At 38.7% G+C, this 20,182-nt stretch overlaps 2 protein-coding genes across 3 annotated transcripts in view; both read right to left on the bottom strand.

Moving 5' to 3' along the window:
• zfyve9b (zinc finger, FYVE domain containing 9b) overlaps positions 1 to 7,481 on the bottom strand; it is a 40,914-nt gene extending 33,433 nt beyond the window's left edge. The window contains exon 1 of the mRNA XM_057841845.1: positions 7,342 to 7,481. Coding sequence (XP_057697828.1) covers positions 7,342 to 7,405 — 64 coding nt within the window. The 5' untranslated portion in view covers positions 7,406 to 7,481. The remainder of the gene's footprint in view (positions 1 to 7,341) is intronic.
• Positions 7,482 to 12,836: 5,355 nt separating this feature from the next.
• On the bottom strand, positions 12,837 to 19,800 carry btf3l4 (basic transcription factor 3-like 4). Of its 2 annotated transcripts, none has more exons than XM_057841149.1 (6): positions 19,647 to 19,800; positions 19,386 to 19,447; positions 18,645 to 18,758; positions 18,332 to 18,533; positions 15,072 to 15,134; positions 12,837 to 13,151 (listed from the first exon to the last, which is right to left on the bottom strand). In XM_057841149.1, exons 2-6 carry the CDS (start codon positions 19,437 to 19,439, stop codon positions 13,105 to 13,107), a joined length of 480 nt encoding a protein of 159 aa, XP_057697132.1. In that variant the 5' UTR covers positions 19,440 to 19,447; positions 19,647 to 19,800; the 3' UTR covers positions 12,837 to 13,104. The 2 variants fall into 2 exon arrangements, with proteins under 2 accessions (XP_057697132.1, XP_057697133.1); XM_057841150.1 differs by having other exon boundaries at positions 19,638 to 19,761.
• Positions 19,801 to 20,182: the final 382 nt, after the last annotated feature.

The raw sequence follows: 20,182 nt of genomic DNA, 5'->3' as shown, positions 1-20,182 counted from the left end.
TCAGTTTACGCATAGATGAGTACAGGAGCTGATCTCATTGACGTATGATTACCATCGCCGATCGATCGGGTCCGATCACGTCATTTTCAAAGTATCGGAATCGGCAAAAAAATATCGGCCATGCCTTTTTTAAATATATATTAGGGCTGTCAAAATGATCGCGTTAACGGGCGTTAATTAATTTTTTAAATTAATCACGTTAAAATATTTGATGCAATTAACGCAGATGCCCCGCTCAGACAGATTTAAATGACAGTACAGTGAAACGCTCACTTGTTGTGTTTTATGTTTTTGCCACCCTCTGCTGGCGCTTGGGTGCAACTGATTTTATAGGCTTCAGCACCCATGAGCATTGTGTAAGTAATTAGTGACATCAACAATAGCGGGCTACTAATTTATTTTTTGATTGAAAATTTTACAAATTTTATTAAAACGAAAACATTAAAAAGGGTTCTAATATAAAATTTCTATAACTTGTACTCACATTTTTCGTTTAAGAAGTCCAAGTCTTTTTATCCATGGATCGCTTTAACAGAATGTTAATAATGTTAATGCCATTTTGTTGATTTATTGTTATAATAAACAAATACAGTCCTTATGTACCGTATGTTGAATGTATATATCCATTAGCAGTGCAACGGTTTGCGGTTCAAAACCGAACCGTACGGTTCGCCCTGTACGGTTCAATACGCCTATATGAACCGCGCCTTTTTGGTTTTGCAATTACAGTAATTTATTCCGAACGCTTGTGGAATGAATTGGTCAAACTCTGTGTGCCTGTGTGTGACGTGAAGGGCAGCTGTGGAGAAATTCCCGCCCCGCGAGTAAATGTCCAATCGCTGTCAAGCACCTGTGTAATAGGAGCCGAGTAACGCCCTCTCTCGCTTACGAGCGAGGTGAAAGTGAAACAAGAAAGAAAACAAAAAAAGTTATGGCGAGCGGAGGAGTCGACAGACCGATTTTTGAGGAGGCACCGGCTTCTTTCAAATCTGCAGTGTGGCAACATTTCAGTTTCCCCGTGGACTACAATGCAGACGGAGAGAAAAAAAAAATAATAATAATTGCAAGCATTGCTTAGCGCTTGTTCCCTACGCTAACGGCAACACTTCTAACATGGGCACCTCAGCCGGCATCACCCACAGACATCGCTTTCTCAGAGCAGGACAACCCCGAAGATGACACCAGTGAAAACACACGGTTCTATAGAAGAGGCGTTCCAAAAGCCTTACAATATCAGGTCAGAAAAACACAAGAAAATAACCCACGCAGTGGGGATGTACATTGCAAAACACATGCAACCATATTCCGTGGTTGAAGATGCGGGCTTGGTTAATTTAATTGCAATTGACCCGCGTTATATTGTTCCCTCGCGGACATATTTCGCCAACAACATAATCCCCTACATTTATGAAATGGCACGCAAAGCCATCGAAGATGATTTCGCGAAAGCACATAGTTTCGCCCTGACCGCTGATAGTTGGACGTCCCGTGCTACAGAGTGCTACTACCTAACTGTGACGGTCCACTATAATTCATACCTGTCGAGTTGTACGGTCTCGGCGTTATTTGTACAAGTGAGCACTGATTTTTAAATGTGTACGCCGTACGTTACGTTCAAAATCTGCACGTTTTTCGTGCATTGCGTTTTTTTTTTTTTTTTTTTCCATCCGTTTGGATTTGGTCACGCGTTTGGTTTGTAGCAAACGCGATGCTAGGCGGCTCCAATATTTCCTGACTGTGGCCGACATCATACAATCTACGCCTAGATATATCATGCATATAGAACTACATGCGAAATGACACACGGTAGCGTTGGTAAACAGCCGCCATTTTAGAGCAGTAAACTTCTCAGAAAGGCTCTGTTGTAGTAAACCTTCCGAGCGAACCTAAGCAACTTTTTATCCAAAATACTCGTAAATCGGCAAAATCTTGACTTGAGTCTATCTTTAAAGGATGAAACAGTTTTGGAATTTTCACATGTCGAAAGTAGACAGAAGGGAACTAAGGCAAAAACGGGAGCAATTTTATCAACTTTAACGGTTGATTCACAACATTAAATGACCTCCAAACATAGCAAAGGTTACTATGTTTTTTTTTTTTTTGTTTTGTTTTGTTTTAATGAAAAAAAAACATGAAAGGTATCACCAGTTACTTTGCCAAGTAACTTTTTTTACTACTGTGTGTGTATTTCAGTAGTCAGTTACTACACTAAGAGGCATTTTAACAGTCGAAAATGTTTACATTTTAAGTGTTTATTTCATTTTTTAAAAGCAAAATAAAGGCAGTTTAAAAAAAAAAAAAAGCAAAACGCAAACCGAAACCGAACCGAAACCGTGATCCCAAAACCGAGGTTCAAACCGAACCGTGGGCTAACTGAACCGTTGCACCCCTAATATCCATCTTGTGTCTTATCTTTCCATTCCAACAATAATTTACAGAAAAATATGGCATATTTTATAGATGGTTTGAATTGCGATTAATTCCGATTAATTAATTTTTAAGCTGTAATTAACTCGATTAAAAATTTTAATCGTTTGAAAGCCCTAATATACTGTATTTTTGTTTGTTTTCTAATTGTATTTAAGGTTACAAACATAATATATTACAGCCATCCAGAGTCTTTAGTTAAGGCTTAAGGTAGGGTTATCAAATTTATCCCGATAACGGCAGTAATTAATTTTTTAAAAAATGTATCACGTTAAAATATTTAATGCAATTAATGCATGCGCTGCACGACTCACTCATGCATTGTCGCGCTCAATCTGTAATGGCGCCATTTTACCTATATAGAGAGATAAAAGGCAGCGTATAATGAGTAGAGTGAATTTTGGCAGCCTTTGGAGCCTTATTTTAATTGGCTAAAGCCATACAATCCCTCTCCCTACGATTAGAAATATCTTAGGAAGCAATGTGGGGAAGCAAGGTAGCAATTGATCTTTTTCTTAACACCTTATGTTATTTCCCAATGCAGAGAAGATATATCCATTGGTAGCACTACGCACAGTCATGGTTCCACTTCCCATCATGCATTTGACCATGGCTACAGTATCATTTACTAAAAGCTCAACAAATACACTAGATGGCAATATTTAGTCAAGATATACAAAGTCACAAGTCTTTCTATCCGTGGATCCCTCACACAGAAAGAATGTTAATAATGTAAATGCCATCTTGAGGATTTATTGTCATAATAAACAAATACAGTACTTATGTACTGTATGTTGAATGTATATATTCATCCAAGTTTTATTCATTTTTTTCTTAATGCATTGCCAAAATGTATATGATCAGGAAAAATTATCGGGAATGATTGGAATCGGGAGCAAAAAAAGCAATCGGATCGGGAAATATCGGGATCGGCAGATACTCAAACTAAAACGATCGGATCGGGAGCAAAAAAAACATGATCGGAACAACCCTAGTGGATAGTCATAATAATACACAACTAATAATCACCTTTATTGACCTGTTGGAGTCAGAGCAGAGGACCAAAGAGGGTGACAGGAGAGAGACCTCTACATAAAAAGTGAGTATGAGACTAATGATGAGAAAGTGGAGAAAGCCAAGAACATGATTGTATGTATAGCATACATACCCCCCCCCCCAGGCATGTACTGTACTGTATGTATGCATGTATCGAAATATGTTATGTATAATATTTGGATATATGTTTGTGTGCATGGGAAATTAGCACGACCCAGATATTACGGAAATTCAAGTGATTAGTAGCATTTGTCAGGGTTTGAAATTAGACATTTTTGTTATATATATGCCCAAAACGTAATCTGTGCGATTTATTTTGGAACAAACAATTACTGTGTGGTGAGTGAAAGTCATGGCATTAGCCTCTATGATTTTATATGTATTATCAGTCTTCGTTAGCTGTTTGTAAAGTTTTGTGCTTATACGCTACGTTCACTTACATCCTGTGTAACTCCTGGGGGCCCCTGGTTGAGGGTAGGACTGTGGATCGACCGTCAAATTGAGAGCATTGCCATTCCAGCTCAGCTCCTTCACCACCCCAAACCAATGCAGCATTTGCATCACTGCTGACACTGCACCACTGTCAATTTCCCATTCCATTCTTCCCCAAGATACTTAAACTCTTCTGCCTGGGGCAAGATCTTCTTCTAGACCCAGAGAGCTAGAGCTCTTATTGACACATAAATAGATTTGGAATTAATCATGGTGTTATTTTTATGAGTTTGTGAAATGGTTAAAAGTTCAAGTATTGCAAGAGTGCATACTGTATCTTGTACTGTACTTTAACGTAAAACACAGCATCTGAGTACTTTTGTCACCTCTGCACATATGCCAAACCTTACAGAACTCCTCATAAATGGAGAAAGGTGCAGGTTCCCTAAGTGGCCATTAAAGCACATGTGTTGAATTATCTGGAGGTCGCCCTTGAGAGGCGCGTAAGATGATGTAGCAACAGCCTCAAAAGTCACCTATACAAAGTGTCTATACGACATCAGTCTGTCCAGCAAGACTGCAGCAAAAATGAATGACAAAGCGAAAATGTACCTTTTGTTTCAGAATTAAGATTAGGGATTCAGGAGGTTTTACAAAAAGATATAAATGTATGCCTAAAATTAAGATACAATGGATTACTAGTATATTGATAATACCATTCATGGCCTGGGATTGGTAATAGTGTTACAATTATTACATCTTTGATTTAAAATTTACACCAGGATTGAATTTATTATGGCTGAGATGAGATTTAGACTGAAATTACAGAATTCATGACTGAGATTAAATTTGTACCACTTAACATTTACATTGTGAATTGGTTTTGGGCCATAGTAAAAATCACATTAGGTCTAAGATTATGTTTGACGTGTATTTAATCTATATATAGATAGTTTACTCTGGCTATAGTTTAATCTATATATAGAGTTCAGAGTTTAGTCATTATTTTTATAATAGTACTAGATTGATTAAATTGAATTAAAAGTGCATTATGTTTGCATTCAAAATAGAGATTTGATTTTTGGTCAAAAATAAGAGTACATTTAAATTTAAAATTGACATTACATCAATGTTAAAATTGTGTTCGAGATTATGACTGAGGTTAGAATTGATACTAGATTGTTAAATCGAGATTGTTAAATTACCATTATGCTTTTAGTTAAGATTGAGAATAGAATTACGTTGATTTGCTATGGCGACCCCTGAAGGGAAAAGTTGAAAGAAAAATAAGAGGTATTGATATATATCATAATTTTCGCACTATAAGGCGCACCTGACTATAAACTGACTCCAACCAAATTTGACACGAAAACGGCACTTGTTCATAGATAAGCAGCACTGGACTATAAACCGCAGCTGTCCTCACTGTATTATGGGATATTTACACCAAGAGATAACACTTTATTTTGACAACGACATCATAAGACTGTCAAAATGACCAAATGAACAACAATGAAGCTTTGCAGCCAATTGGATCAAAGCTTCATTGCTTCAAGAAGCTTCAATATGGCCATCACTGTTCTCTTGGAGGAGAATGTCAACCTGCTGCCACCTGCTGTCGATACTGTTGTCGTCCAACATACCTCCTAGCATATATTGCAGCGCTACAGATGTAAATAACAAATAAAATTTATGATCTGTGCTAATTATTTTGTCAGTTACTGTTCTAGTTGTTTAATTAATTACTAGTGATTAAATTTGGAAACACTTTATTTGACAGTGGCGCCATAAGACTGTCATAAGACCATCATAATTATGACACGACACTGCCATGAGCATTACTGAATGCTTATGACAGATGTAATTTTGTGTCATCCGACAAATTATCTCCCTTTTGAATGGATGTAAAAGATCCGAGCTGGACATAAATGGAGTTAGTGACATAATTTGCCGGATGAGTCGGGATGACACAATGAAATCTGTCATAAGCATTCATTAATGCCCATGATAATGTCATGTCATAATCATGACGGTCTTATGGCAGTCTTATGACGCTACAAATAGTGTTACCAATTAACCCAAGTAAATCAACAAATAGGCCACAGGATTCAAAATGAGGGGCAAAAAAGTAGCGTCTTATATTCCGAAAAATACGGTAAATATTACAATGGATATTAGGCTTGATTTCGAAATTACTATTATGTTGACATTAAAAAAACTGATTTGGATCTGAGGTCAAAATTGCTACTGTTGGGATTAAATAAATGAGACTGCGACCAGCACTGAGGTTGGGATTGAGAATGCGATTGATGCTATGCACGGGGATGGTATTTAAGTAGAATTAAAATTGAATACTAGATCAAAATTAAAATTAAGAATATGGCAGAGATTAAAATAGAAAATATATCAGGGATTGAGATTAAATCTAAAAATGTAATTTTATGATTTTCGGGTGCAGTTAAAAAAAAAAAAAAACATTTAAAATCAAATTAAGTCATTGGCAGCCATTGACGCCAAATTAAGTCATTGGCAGCCATTGACGCCGTGAGGCATCCAATTGATTTTGACTGGGAGAGCTGACAGCGATGATTCACTTTGAACACTGGCTGCCATTGACGGTGCTAGACATTTTGACTGGGAGGGGGCAAATATTCGGCCCTGTCAGTTAAATTGAATTAGCCGTCTAGCACCGTCAATGGCATTGAAATATGAGAATTTACAGCCTTTCCTCCCAGTCGAAATGGACGGCTATTGTTGTCAATGGCAGGCAACGAGTTAATGAGCCCATTCTGCATGGATCTAAAAAGTTTAGGAACCGAATGACATTGTGACACTCCTCTGTCGTTTGTACAGGTCATTTAAAAAAAAACAAACCTTGCAGTTCCGATTTACGTACATATTCCCGTCGTAAAACGAGGAACCCCTTATCATGCATTTACCGACTCATCATAACGTCAACATACATGCCCATTAACAGACTACTACTCCTGTATCCCAACTAAATCGTATATGGCAACCACATTACGGTTTCTTACGAACACATCCTTTAAATCGCAACAATTGCGTACATTGTTGCAGCATAAACCCACAATCAGCAGATCACGGATGCAACGTTCCCTATTTTGCAATAAAACATGGCAATAAAAGTAGCACGCTTGCTGCAGGTTGTGTGACGCATTGAGTCCAATCCGTCGCCAATGCGACACTCATCCGGTACCGTGAGCGCCAACAGGACCCTCCACTCCAGTAATTCGTACTTTCAATTTTAACTATTCATTCATTTTTTGCGAGCGTCAACGTGAAAAAGGCGCGTGGTGGATAATTGCCGCATCAGCTTTTCGCGCACATCATCATCACCGTCATCATGACGCACATGCACAGGCAACATGGATGGGAATACAAGAAAAATATGAGTGCACCTCTCACCTTCTGTGACACCCCCCAGGAGGCTTTCGTTGTCGTCGTCCCGCGCGGAGAACAACTTCAACATGGTCTTGCACTTACATCACACTCACACAGCAACATCAGCGCAAGCAGAAATGACTGTGATGGGTTGGGGGAGGAGATGGGGGTGAAAGAGAGGGGGGGGGGGGGTTGCCTCTCTACCCCCCCGCCCCCTCTGCGAGCGACCCCCTCTCTTGTGTTTCTCTGCGGCTCTTCAAAAGGAGGAAACTCACAAATTGCGTCAAGATGATGTGACGTCACGCAGTAGCGTCGTTAGGTCGATTTTAGGAGGGCTTCAGCCCCCCTAAAATACAGTGGGGCAAATAAGTATTTAGTCAACCACTAATTGTGCAAGTTCTCCCACTTGAAAATATTAGCGAGGCCTGTAATCGTCAACATGGGTAAACCTCAACCATGAGAGACAGAATGTGGGGGAAAAAACCTAGAAAATCACATTGTTTGATGTTTAAAGAATTTATTTGCAAATCATGGTTGAAATTAAGTATTTTGCCAATACCAAAAGTTCATCTCAATACTTGGTTATGTACCCTTTGCTGGCAATAACGGAAGCCAAACGTTTTCTGTAACTCTACACAAGCTTTTCACACACTGTTGCTGGTATTTTAGCCCATTCCTCCATGCAGATCTCCTCTAGAGCAGTGAGGTTTTGGGGCTGTCGTTGATCAACATGGACTTTCAACTCCCTCCACAGATTTTCTATGGGGTTGAGATCTGGAGACTGGCTAGGCCACTCCAGGACCTTGAAATGCTTCTTACGAAGCCACTCCTTTGTTGCCCTGGCTGTGTGTTTGGGATCATTGTCTTGCTGAAAGACCCAGCCACGTCTGATCTTCAATGCCCTTGCTGATGGAAGGAGATTTTCCACTCAAAATCTCTCGATACAGGGCCCCATTCATTCTTTCCTTTACACAGATCAGTCGTCCTGGTCGGTCCCTTTGCAGAAAAACAGCCCTAAAGCAAGATGTTTCCACCCCCATACTTCACAGTGGGTATGGTGTTCTTCGGATGCAAATCAGTATTCTTTCTCCTCCAAACACGAGAACCCGTGTTTCTACCAAAAAGTTCTATTTTGGTTTCATCTGACCATAACACATTCTCCCAGTCCTCTTCTGGATCATCCAAATGCTCTCTAGTGAACTGCAGATGGGCCTGGATGTGTACTGGCTTCAGCAGGGGGACACGTTTGGCAGTGCAGGATTTGAGTCCCTGGCGGCGCAGTGTGTTACTGATAGTAGGCCTTTGTTACTGTGGTCCCAGCTCTCTGTAGGTCATTCACTAGGTCCCCCCGTGTGGTTCTGGGATTTTTGCTCACTGTTCTTGTTAACATTTTGACGCCACGGGGTGAGATCTTGCATGGAGCCCCAGATCGAGGGAGATTATCAGTGGTCGTGTATGTCTTCCATTTTCTAGTAATTGCTCCCACAGTTGTTTTCTTTACACCAAGTGTTTGACTTATTGCAGATTCAGGGTAAAAAGAAAAAAACAAAAATGCTTACATATTCACTATGAAATTGCCATAATATTAGTTTAAATCAATAACATAGGCGGAGTTTGACTTTTGGGGCGGGGGGGGGGCGGGGGGGGCACAATATGTTGATGACCCTGAAACGCAGTGTCAGCAATAAAATTAACTTAAGAGAATATTTATAATAATTAGATGAAAATGAGTGTTTTTGTTTCCCATCATTCTTAAGGGGAATTCTAAAATCAGGCTGCTTAGGCTATACTTTTCTCCAAGATCGTCACCCATTGAATATGGTACGCCCACCGTTGACGTGCCAATGTAGTTACCCCAGTCTGGGTGGAGCCACTGCACTGCACTGATTTGCTTGATTTCCGTGTTTTGGTGATGTAGTTATCCACGAGGTTTTAAAACATGGCACATCCATCAAAAAAAAAACTTTCTTTCGTTTACTGTAACATACTTACTGAACATTAAAAAAGGCAATGTTTCACTGTTTTACTCATAGGATGACCTATAACTATAATTCAAGTCCAGTATGGAGTTTCTCCAGTGTAGTAAATGTCGACGTCCAAACTATATAACTGTGGTTCTTTTCTGGCTTCAACTAATTGTTTAAGTCGACAACCCTCATAACTGATGTGTGTGTGCGCGCTCCCACACAATTTTTGACGCGGTTAACGACATTGGCAAGACACCGGTGGTGGCTCTGTTGTACAATTAGCGTCTTTAGTGGGGCAAATTGAAACTCCGCTCACCATTTTGACGGTGGTCTCTAGTTTCATGGTCCACATTTTCAATCCTTGGTTCTTGCTCAGTAGTTGTTGTCACTTTTGAAAACTTACATTTGAAAAAAATTATGTATATCCATCTTGCCTTTTCGGCCCTCGGGTGGTTTTGGCTAAACAAAGCAAATGACCGTCTAAGGTGCTCGTCAAATCTTTTCAAAAAATTTTGACCCATTATAAAAATATCTTTTTTGTTCATTTCATTCATTTTTGTTTTATTGCTTTACAACTTTTATAGACAATATGTTACCGGAAAATTCCTAATTTTAAAATCATATACTGTATAGGAAAGTCAATTACATGCAATGACACTTTTCGGCCACCAGCCCCCCCCCCCCAAAAAAATCCGCTTCTGATCAATGATCACATAACCTGTCATCATTAGGTTAAATATCCATACCTGTCAAGTTGTACGGTTTCGGCGTAATTTGTACAAGTGAGCACTGATTTTTAAATGTGTACGCCGTACGTTCAAAATCTGTACGTTTTGCGTGCATTACGTTTTTTTTCTCGATTCGGATTTTGTCACCGTTTTGGAAACGAGACAATGTGCATCATCACCTTGTCAAGAGTCAAGAATCTGCATTGGACAGGGTGATGATGCTGGAACTTTTGTTTGGTTCTGTTCCAGTGATATTTACAAAGATGACTGGATGAAGAAAACATCAAAATTCCCTCACTCCTTGATGATATGGGGCTGCATGTCAGGCAAAGGCACTGGGGAGATGACTGTGGTTAAATCGTCAATAAATGCACAAGTTTACATTGAAATTTTAGACAGCTTTCTTATCCCTTCAATTGAAAATACATTTGTCATTTTCCAAGATGACAATGCATCATGCCACAGAGCTAAAACTGTTAAAAGCATTCATTGGAAAAAGACTCATCCAGTCAATGTCATGGCCTGCAAATAGCCCAGAACACAAACCTATTGATAAACTGTGGTGGAAATTGAAGAAAAAAGGTCCACAGCAAGGCTCCGACCTCCAAGGATGATCTGGCAACTGCAATCAAAGAGAGTTGGCACCAAATTGATGAAAAATACTCAAGTCCATGCCTCAGCGACTGCAAGCTGTCATAAAAGCCAGAAGTGGTGCTACTAAATACTAGAGATGTGTTTTGATAGTTGTTTCTCACGATTCCATATTTTTTTCCTCAGAATGGATTCCATATGCACTTGCAATAAAACATTTAGTGACCACCACAATGTTTTTTATTCATTTCTTTAAGTGTTTCTGAATGCTAAAGAGTTGCTCTTTTGAACTAATTATTTTTTCAAGCTTTTCATCAGTTTGTTCTACATGATAAAATGTCTGAGTGCTCGTCCGAGACTGGTGATTCCATAATTTTTGCTAGGGGTTGTATATTTTAAAAACTAATGAAATTGCACTGATTTCTGCCTAACATTTTACTTAAGACAATATGACATTTTAGGTTGAGCCTTTCTAAAGCTCTTAATCTTTGCCCATTTTTGAAAAACCTAACATCATTGTAAAGATTTACAAAATGCTCGGTTAAATTTGGCACACAAACATGGAAAGAAAAAAAAAATAGAGAGATCTAATCCCATCATTTATGTCTTTTTCTCCAGAGGCATTTTTCAAATGTGTACATACATTGACGTGACAAAATTCAATGATTGAATACATTTTTAAAAAACGAGCGCTTTCAATTGATATATTTAGAATCTACGGAAGACGATTAGAGCCACTGAAGAAAAAAACAGCCAAGATTAGGAGAATAAAGTTAGAATTCTGAATTTAAAATCAGAATCTTGGCCATCTTTTTTCCCCACTTCAATGGCCATAATCCTCTTCCACAAGAATCCCTCACCTGATGAATACAAACAGAAACTAATAAACTCAAAACTATATCAAGAAAAATGAAAACTAGTGTGTCAATAGGGTCAATGACTGTGCCAGCCAGGTCCAAATGGATTTGGACATCTATGATTGTCAGTGGCACTCAAAAATAGTCTTTCACTGCCAACCCTCAGAGTTCAAATGGATCGGAAGTCATCCTCAGTCAGTGGCAGGCGAGGAGTTAATAATGGAGTTTTTAAAATCACTTTTCCTGGACGTTTTTATTTCCAGTGAAGAGATAAAGTACCAATTTATCATTCCGATCTAAGCTTTAGACCAATTAAGTCCTTAACTCCAGGTTAGTTTTACCCTACTAATGATGTGTCGTCGCCATAGTATTCTTGCCTACTACGAGAGGAACCGCAAGTACAATCAATCAATCAATCAACTTTATTTGTATAGCACATTTAAAAATCCGCCAAGGAGACCAAAGTGCTTTACATAGCAAAACACAGCAAAATAAGTCAACTTTGAAAGATAAAACAAACACATAAAATAAAATAAATAAAAGACGAGGTCATAAACTGTCATTGCACATTAAAAGCTGACGAAAAATAAAATGTTTTAAGACGTGATTTAAAATCCGTAAGTGAGGGGGCCTGTCTAATAGTAAGTGGTAATTGGTTCCACAGCCTGGGCGCCATCACCGCAAATGCACGGTCACCCCTAAGCTTCAGCCTTGATCTTGGGACTACTAGAAGCAGGTGGTCAGCTGATCTGAGGGTTCTGGTTGGACTGTAAGGCTGAAGCAGTTCTGACAAATATGGCGGCGCAAGATTATTCAAACATTTAAAAACAAATAATAATATCTTAAAATGTATTCGGTAATGTACCGGGAGCCAGTGAAGAGATGCTAAAATTGGGGTGATATGTTCACGCCTGCGGGTACAGACATTTGGTGTATGTGCTTGGCTGAGGAGCCAACGGTTCTGGCCAAACTATCACACACTCTGTAACTATCAATGATTCTGATGATGATGACAATGACAATAAATTCATTCATTCATTCAACTCATTGGTGGCCATTGATCCATTTGAACTGGGAGGGCCATCCCAGTTCAAATGGATTAGACGTCTACTAGTGATGAACTTCACAGCAGGACGAAAAGAGCCACATGATTGCATGTCTATTGTTAATGCCAGTTAAGAGTTTGGGAATATAGTACTGACCAATACCTGGTCAGACATATTAAAAAGTGGGCAGCGCAAGTTTGAAAAACCCCAAAAACAAAATAAAAGCTTTCTAATATGTACAATGTCAAAGTAATGACTTGCAACTAATGTAATTTTGTTATGTAACTCGTACTGTTTTACCGCTTCAATCATCAACGACGACAACAGCAGTCTCTAAAAATTGTAATCTTTATTGTGTTGCATAAAAACAACAAATTAAGACTTTTTAAAATGACTACCACTTGTACATCTGCAGGGGGAAAAAAAAGGCTTTGCTGTGTGAACACCCACGGTCTAGGTTTTGAGACTTTTTATTATTCAAATAAATGAGTCTCAAAACTTTTGACCAAGAATGTATGTGCGTCCCCATCCCAGTCCGATATGTGTGGATCAGAAAAAGTGAAAGCATTGCAAAGTGTTTCTGGTCTCATTGCGGTCGTCAGTTGGCTTCATTCTTGGACGCCTCGTCAAAGTTTTCCACCAAATCTGCAACAAAGAATCATCTCTATGGTAGTTAAATCTTATATATGTATATATACATATATACAGTATGTCTGATAAAAGTGAGGCTTACTTATCGGATGCCTCTAGAACTGATACAAAACAATGAAACTAATCAAACTAAAATGTACAAATGTATCACATTGGAAAGTTCATCACATTCAAATTAGAAAATTTTCAATTTAAAAGATAAAATTATGATTTTATGTAAACTTCTCATTTTCTGTGTTACATATATATCTGTACCCTTTATTTATTTTTATTAGTAAATGTTTTAAATTGTTGCTTGTGTAGTCGGAGAAGGAACCTCTGAGTTCCTCACCATACGATTTGCGATACAAGTTACAATAGAGGTGTGCAAAATTTCTGATTCTTAGATTATTCGCGATTCGGCCGTGGAAGATTCGAGGACGATTCACAAACATCCAAATTCCGATTATTGAAATATGCCAAGTAAAGCGGAAGTACAACACACTCAGCGCGCCGCGTGGTCTTCGGGACGGAACGGAGCGGGAGTAGCTAAACATTATGCTTCTCATTAACCGGCCCCTCGGGTAATGCCAACGCTCAACTCACGGCTCTAGCTCAACTCATGCCACGAGATAAAAAAACACAACAACATACCTGACTGCTGCCGAAAAGCTGCTACAAGTACAGCTAAGCTACATAATGTTGCGGTAGATATCATTTATATAGGACTAGATGGATTATAGACTCGGTAGCGGTAACAGCACATCTGCAAAAAGCTAGATGCGGGCGTTAGTAAACGGCCGCCATCTTAAAGCAGTAAACTTCCCTGCAATGCTGTTGTAGCGAACCTTCCAAGCAAACCTAATTAACTTTTTATCTAAAATACTCCTAAATCGGTAAAATATTGACTTGAATCTATCTTTAAAATAGTTTTAAAACTTTCACATGTCAAAAGTAGACAAAAGGGAAATTATGGAATAACGGGAGCAATTTTAACAACTTTAACGGTTGATTCACAACATTAAATGAATTGAATGTAGTTTAAAGCTGCTGATACAGAATGGGGACTGGAGTTTTTTTTATTTAATGTTATTTTTGTATATTTGTTTACTGCTATATGTTAACTTGATACTGAAATAGTAGTTTGGTTTAGCCTGAGAGTATTTTTGAACAATTTTGGAACTAATGTACAAAACTTTATTAAAAAAATATTTAAAAAAATAAAAAAGGAGGGGGGGTGCATCAATAATCGTTTTATAATCGAATCGGAGCCTCTGAATCGTAATCGAATCGTTAGGTGCCCAAAGATTCCCAGCTCTAAGTTACAACAATTTTCGATTCATAAGTCAGGAAATCTTTCTACATTACACAACACATTGATGTTTGGTCACGATGATTTGGGGTATTTCTTGGTCGTTTTCTGTGGATTTTGGAGCATTTACAGATCCATTCCTGTTGATTTTGGGTTACTGAACAGAAAGTGACCTGGGAATGTCCCGAAATGAATACGAAAGGACTCAAAATCTACAAGAAGTGACCTGTAAATGCCGTAAAATCAACATGAAGTGACATGCCCCCAAAACCAGAAAGACTGGCTGTGAATGCTCCGCTTCGGTTGCATTGTTGGTGCTAGACTTCCAATCTATCTTTGACACTCTTGTATTGAACATCAAGCTGTCAACCAAGCTGTCAACGACACCCAATGAGCTCACAGACACTATTGTAGTAGAAGATTTTGGTAGCAATCTGTTAGTTCCCTTTTGAGATTTTTTCCAGTTACACCTCTTTCATATATCAATTCTTGGCAGCAGCATATCGATAACCTTTTGGGATACAAAGTTCTGCGATACGTCAACATTTTGATATACTGTCACCCCCCCCCCCCCAATTGTTTAGTGCTTTGCACATTAGATAACCCTCAACAAAAAAATCTACCTGGAACATCATCATCATCCTCTTCCACAAATCCTTCTTCTTTGAGAGTTTTGCTGTCAAGTGCTGAAATGAAAAATAAAAAACATTAGTGCCCAAATGAAAGAATTTAAAGGCTTCACAACAGCTAGCTGGTTGGCTAAAGTATTCGAGATATTAAATGTAAAAGTTTGATTACAAAGATACATTGGTGTAATATCAGTTTTACAAGTTGCTACATTTGACATGAGATAGATTTATCAGTGTGTGGCACCGCTTATGAAATGTGTCTACATTAATGCATTTTGTCCACTTCCAAAGCAACAGGATTTACAGAATACATTGTAAACAGCATATTATGTCAAAGCCTACACGGTTTTATTCTGAAATGGTAGTCAACATGTTTTCTTTTTTTAATATAAAAGTTTACCTAACCAAAAATAACCATTTCAATTTATTTCCATTTTCACCTACTTTGCTTGGATTTTAAAATTTCGGCGAGATACTGCATCTCAAAAACTATAGCTAATTGACATGTTTGACCTACCGGTATTTTTTCTTGTTTAGTGATCCAAATTTAGTAAAGTCTCACTACTTTTATCCACGAAGCATTTTGCTTGTAGACCAGTGTAGTTAAATAATCGATTAATTTGCAATTACAGTGATCCCTCGCTACTTCGCGCTTCGAATTTCTCACCATCAGCCTACCGCGGATTTTTTTCAGTCAAAAAAAAAATATATATAAATATATATACATAAAAAATAATTGAGAAAATATGGTGTAAAAGCTGCTCGTTCCCTAGCAGAAGGCAAGGAGAGCCCGTCAAACTCAAAATCTACCGCTCTGATTCGCTGGCCAGCATCACTCGGGAACAGAGGTCGCGTTAACCCAATATTTTCCGTCGTTGACCAATTTTTTTAAAACGGTGACAGGAAAAACTGAAGTCCATCTGTCATTTTGACAGGTTGCAATTCATACCCCAGACCACAGGGTGGCAAGTGAGCATATTAATTAGCTATTGTCTCTCTTGATGCATGACGTCGTTGGCCTTACTCGGAAAAACGTCAAGGCAACTGAGTGTCCGAAGGAGCGCATGCTGAGGGATTTCCTTCCGCTGAAGCGGGTGCTTGCGGGTTCAGGAAACCCCTCGTTCAGAGAGTCTTGTCGACTTTTGATCAGGTCACTTGGAGAAATGTTCCCTGATTTCAAAACTTTGGCTGAAGTGGCGCTTGTAATCCCAGTCTCCAGTGTGGCCGCAGAGCGCGGATTCAGCCTCCAGAACAACATCAAAACGGCCATGATAAGTCGTCTGTCCAAGGCAAAAGTCCAAAACCTCATGACAATAGCCTCTGCAGCAATCCCACTTGAGACATTTGATTATGCACAAGCGGGCACGCAATTCAAGTCCATGTGCACCAGGAGGAAGACTGCATTCAGGCCACAGCAGGTGAACTGTTAATTTCATTGTTCCATATGTAGCCTACCTACTGGGGCCACAGTCAGCTGTTTTTGTCACTACGGAGAAAAAGTTACATATTCATCTGCTTGATGTGTGATGGCACGGTGTGGATTCTCTGTTAAGCTTGTTCGGACAGAATATTAATTAAAAATGAATGAAAACTAAATACTATTGAATGTCATTATTATCATTTTAAAAATTTAAGTGACGGGTAAAAATAGATTATGACCGGATTTTTTTTACCCTGTCAGTCAAAATGACAGACAACGAAAAAGTCTAGCGCAACCTCTGCTCGGGAATATCGCAAGCTGATTGGCCGAGATGTTTAACCTTGCTGTTCTCGAAGAGGACCTCTCTCGCTCGCCTTCTTGAGTTTTTGACTTCGTTGAAAATGGCTCCAAAGTGTCCTACACCTGCTGTATGCTCTAGCGAACCGAAGAACACAAGAAAAATGATGACAGTGCATGAAAAAGTTCAATTATCGGCCGCAGCTATGGGTCTGTTGCGAGCCATTATGGATTAAACGAATCAACAGTTCGCTACATAAAAAAAGATCCGTACGACGGCCTCAATGTCGTTTTCCATGGACACTTAGTGAGCTGTGACTCCTCGCAACAAGAGGATTGTAAAAAATGGATAATGCATTAACAATGTGGATATTGGACTGTCAGGAAAACAAGGAGAGTCTCGATACAAACATGATTCGGGCAAAAGCCAAAGCGCTGTACGATGGCCTTAATCCTGAAGAAGAGTTGAATGAAGGTGGCGGTGATGACGACCAAGACAAAGATGAACCACAGCCTAGTATCAGTGCTTCAAGTGAAAAAAAAATTGTGGTTTTGTTGCCAGCAAGGGCTGGTTTGAAAAACTCAAAAAGAGGTTTGGACTTTTTAGCTGTACGTTGTATGGGGAGGCCTCCTCGGCAGACCAAGACACAGCTGTTCGTTACGTCGAGGACCAATTTTCCAAACTAATTGAGGAGAGTGCAGGTGTTTAACATGGATGAGACTGGCCTTTTTTTTGGAAGAGAATGCCGTCCAGGACGTTGCTTTTCACAATGTTCCTTGTGCGCAGGACATCTCCTGCAGAAGCTTCTCAGTAAATCATCTTTATCCTCTTTATCTCCATTGTTCTGCAGTGTTTTCTTCATTTATCAAGATCATCGGTGTGGTGAGTACATTTTATCCATCTCATGCATGTTATTGTATATGTATATTGTATTAATGTTTAAACCTAGTGTACTGTATACACAAAAAAAATTATACGGAATGTACTACACATAAAAAGAAAAAATCTCCTGTATCCAAGCAGCTGAACAGAACATGTTGCAGTTTTTCACTATCACGGTGGGTTCTGGTCCCCATTAACCACGAAAAACGAGGGATCACTGTAGTCAACTAATAGGCTCATATAAATGAGCATTAGTAGCAAAACTATGCACTAATTGAGAAAAGTTAAAACTAGTAATATTCTAGTTCAATAGTATTGTACAGTACAGTATATATTATTATTACACGTTTTTTTCCTTGTTATTTTTGCTTTTAAAACGTGACATAAATTACAAATATGCTATTTACAGGTAAAATATTTGGAAAATAAAAATTAAAACAATAACATTTATTTTTCCCATTTCTTATTGTCGATAAACCTATTTTATCCCAAATCTGTTCAGACTTTTAACCACCTGAACCAGGTTTTTGGTAGCCCCTTTAAGTCATCAGTAATAAAAATATTCTGTTATTTGGTCACTATTGTTACTGCTTGGTTGAAACCGATAATGTAGGCAGCCATAATGGCAACATCTATAACTAGAACTGAACCCACCACAGCGCGAGAACGTCTCAGCCAGTTTGCGCATGTTGCGTATGCTGTCGGCCCCCAACTGGCTGAGGATAGCTGGCATCATCTCTGACAGCTGTTTGGTCTCAGCGTGGCCTGTGACGGCAAACGTGTTGGCAGACAGCGACGCCTGCACCTTGGGGTTGTTGAAGTGGATCACTGTGCCGTCATCCTTGATCATGTTGACCTGAGCGGGGAATACCACATGATGAGTTACTGACACCTGCACTCTACCCCAACAATTTAAGAAAATACAGTTCTTTGCTTCAAATTGTTCAGTGAGCTCTCGGGTATTTACCTCTTCAATCCCTGCAATGTTGTTGACTGCCAACTTCTTTAAGGAACTTTGAAGCTTTTTGTCATCTGCTGTGGCGGTTCTATGTACCACCTTCTTCTTTCTACGTGCTGTACCCTGAAAAAAACATCACTATGTTGAAAAGTCTTTGACAGTAAGCACTACTGTATCATTTTTTAAAATCATTCATAAAAAATAATGTATCATTAATCTTGTATGACAATAACATGCAGAAAAATAAATGCTTTTCCACTAAATAGCAGATACAATTTATGTGTTAATCTACTTTACACCATATAGGATACAACACGATAATAACATGTTACATAATTTTTTTTTTAATTGTGTTGCTTGGGTCCAAACTAAATGAAAAAGTGCCACTAAAAAGGTATCAGTTTGATTTTGCTAAAATTTGAGGCTATATTCAAAATTTCCGATTTTACGTCCTACTTATGCGGAAAACAATTGTGAAATGTCATTTCTTCGTGTTTCAGGTCAAACTAAATCTATAAAATAAGGAAGAAAATGTACATTTATAAGCATTAGAAAGTACAACAGTAAAGAAATTAGTTGGAAAACAGAATTTTAAAAGTCGTGACCACAAACCCACATTTTTGGGGAAACAAAAGTGTTTTTATATGTCAATGCGACGAAAACAAACGAGGAAATACCACTTAGAACCAGCGAACCAAATGTACCACATGGTGATATAAGTCTTCAACGGTCTTCCGGGTTAGCACGTACCTTTCCTCCTATCCGCACTTGGGCCTGAAGTTTGGCCAATTTTTCTTGATTCATCTTGTCACCTGCAGAAGGTATGTCAATGAATGACTTACTGTTAAAATGGGCATTTAGCTGTTTTCGATACAAGCAAAAGCGCAACATAAAGCCAGGTGCTAGCCTCAAGTTAGCATAGCGCAACGACAGCATTCAACGACGACATTTCCCACGTGACACAACATATTCAAACATCGTATCAAACATTGCAATATTTACTCCTCAAACCTGCTCAAGCTTCCAAGAAGGCATGCGGGGTTAAAAGAAGAGATTTATATTATACGGAAGACGTTTTAGTAGGCACAAATCGATGTGGATCCTGCCTCTTCCTCGTTACTAAATGGACTATGGAGGTGTTTGCAAGCGGTGCTGCCATTGTCTGGACTGTTGTGGTATTGCAGCAAAAAGCGTCCTTGGACGACACGAAAAGTTGATGGATTGTAGAAGCTTCGTTTTATTTCAGTAGTTCAATAAACTTCAAAAGTTTGACCAGTATAGTATATAAACTCACTAAACACAGATTGAAGCATTACTTAAGAGACAATCCGTAGGTTTTATACGATAGACCTCCAGATAGTCTTCCAGAATGTACAGTAGGGGAAAGCGGGGTTGGTTGTCACATTTGCCACTCTTTCATGAATATCCTCTAATCAACCCATCAAATTTATTAATGGGAAACAATATCCTGACTTGGATTTGACATCATTTTTTGTTATTCCAATCTTTTTTTGGTCTCTAATTAAAAGACTGCCTAACATTCTGAC

The sequence above is a fragment of the Corythoichthys intestinalis genome, chromosome 7 (assembly GCF_030265065.1).
Source record: "Corythoichthys intestinalis isolate RoL2023-P3 chromosome 7, ASM3026506v1, whole genome shotgun sequence".
Taxonomy (NCBI): Eukaryota; Metazoa; Chordata; class Actinopteri; order Syngnathiformes; family Syngnathidae; genus Corythoichthys; species Corythoichthys intestinalis.
This window is presented reverse-complemented; position numbering and strand designations above follow the sequence as displayed.

Coding starts and splice junctions, on each gene's coding strand:
- btf3l4 (XM_057841149.1), bottom strand. CDS start 19,439: ATGAATCAAGAAAAATTGGCCAAACTTCAGGCCCAAGTGCGGATAGGA. Junction 18,534..18,644: donor ACATTGCAGGGATTGAAGAG/GTAAATACCCGA, acceptor TTCCCCGCTCAG/GTCAACATGATCAAGGATGA. Junction 13,152..15,071: donor GGATGATGATGATGTTCCAG/GTAGATTTTTTT, acceptor TCTTTGTTGCAG/ATTTGGTGGAAAACTTTGAC.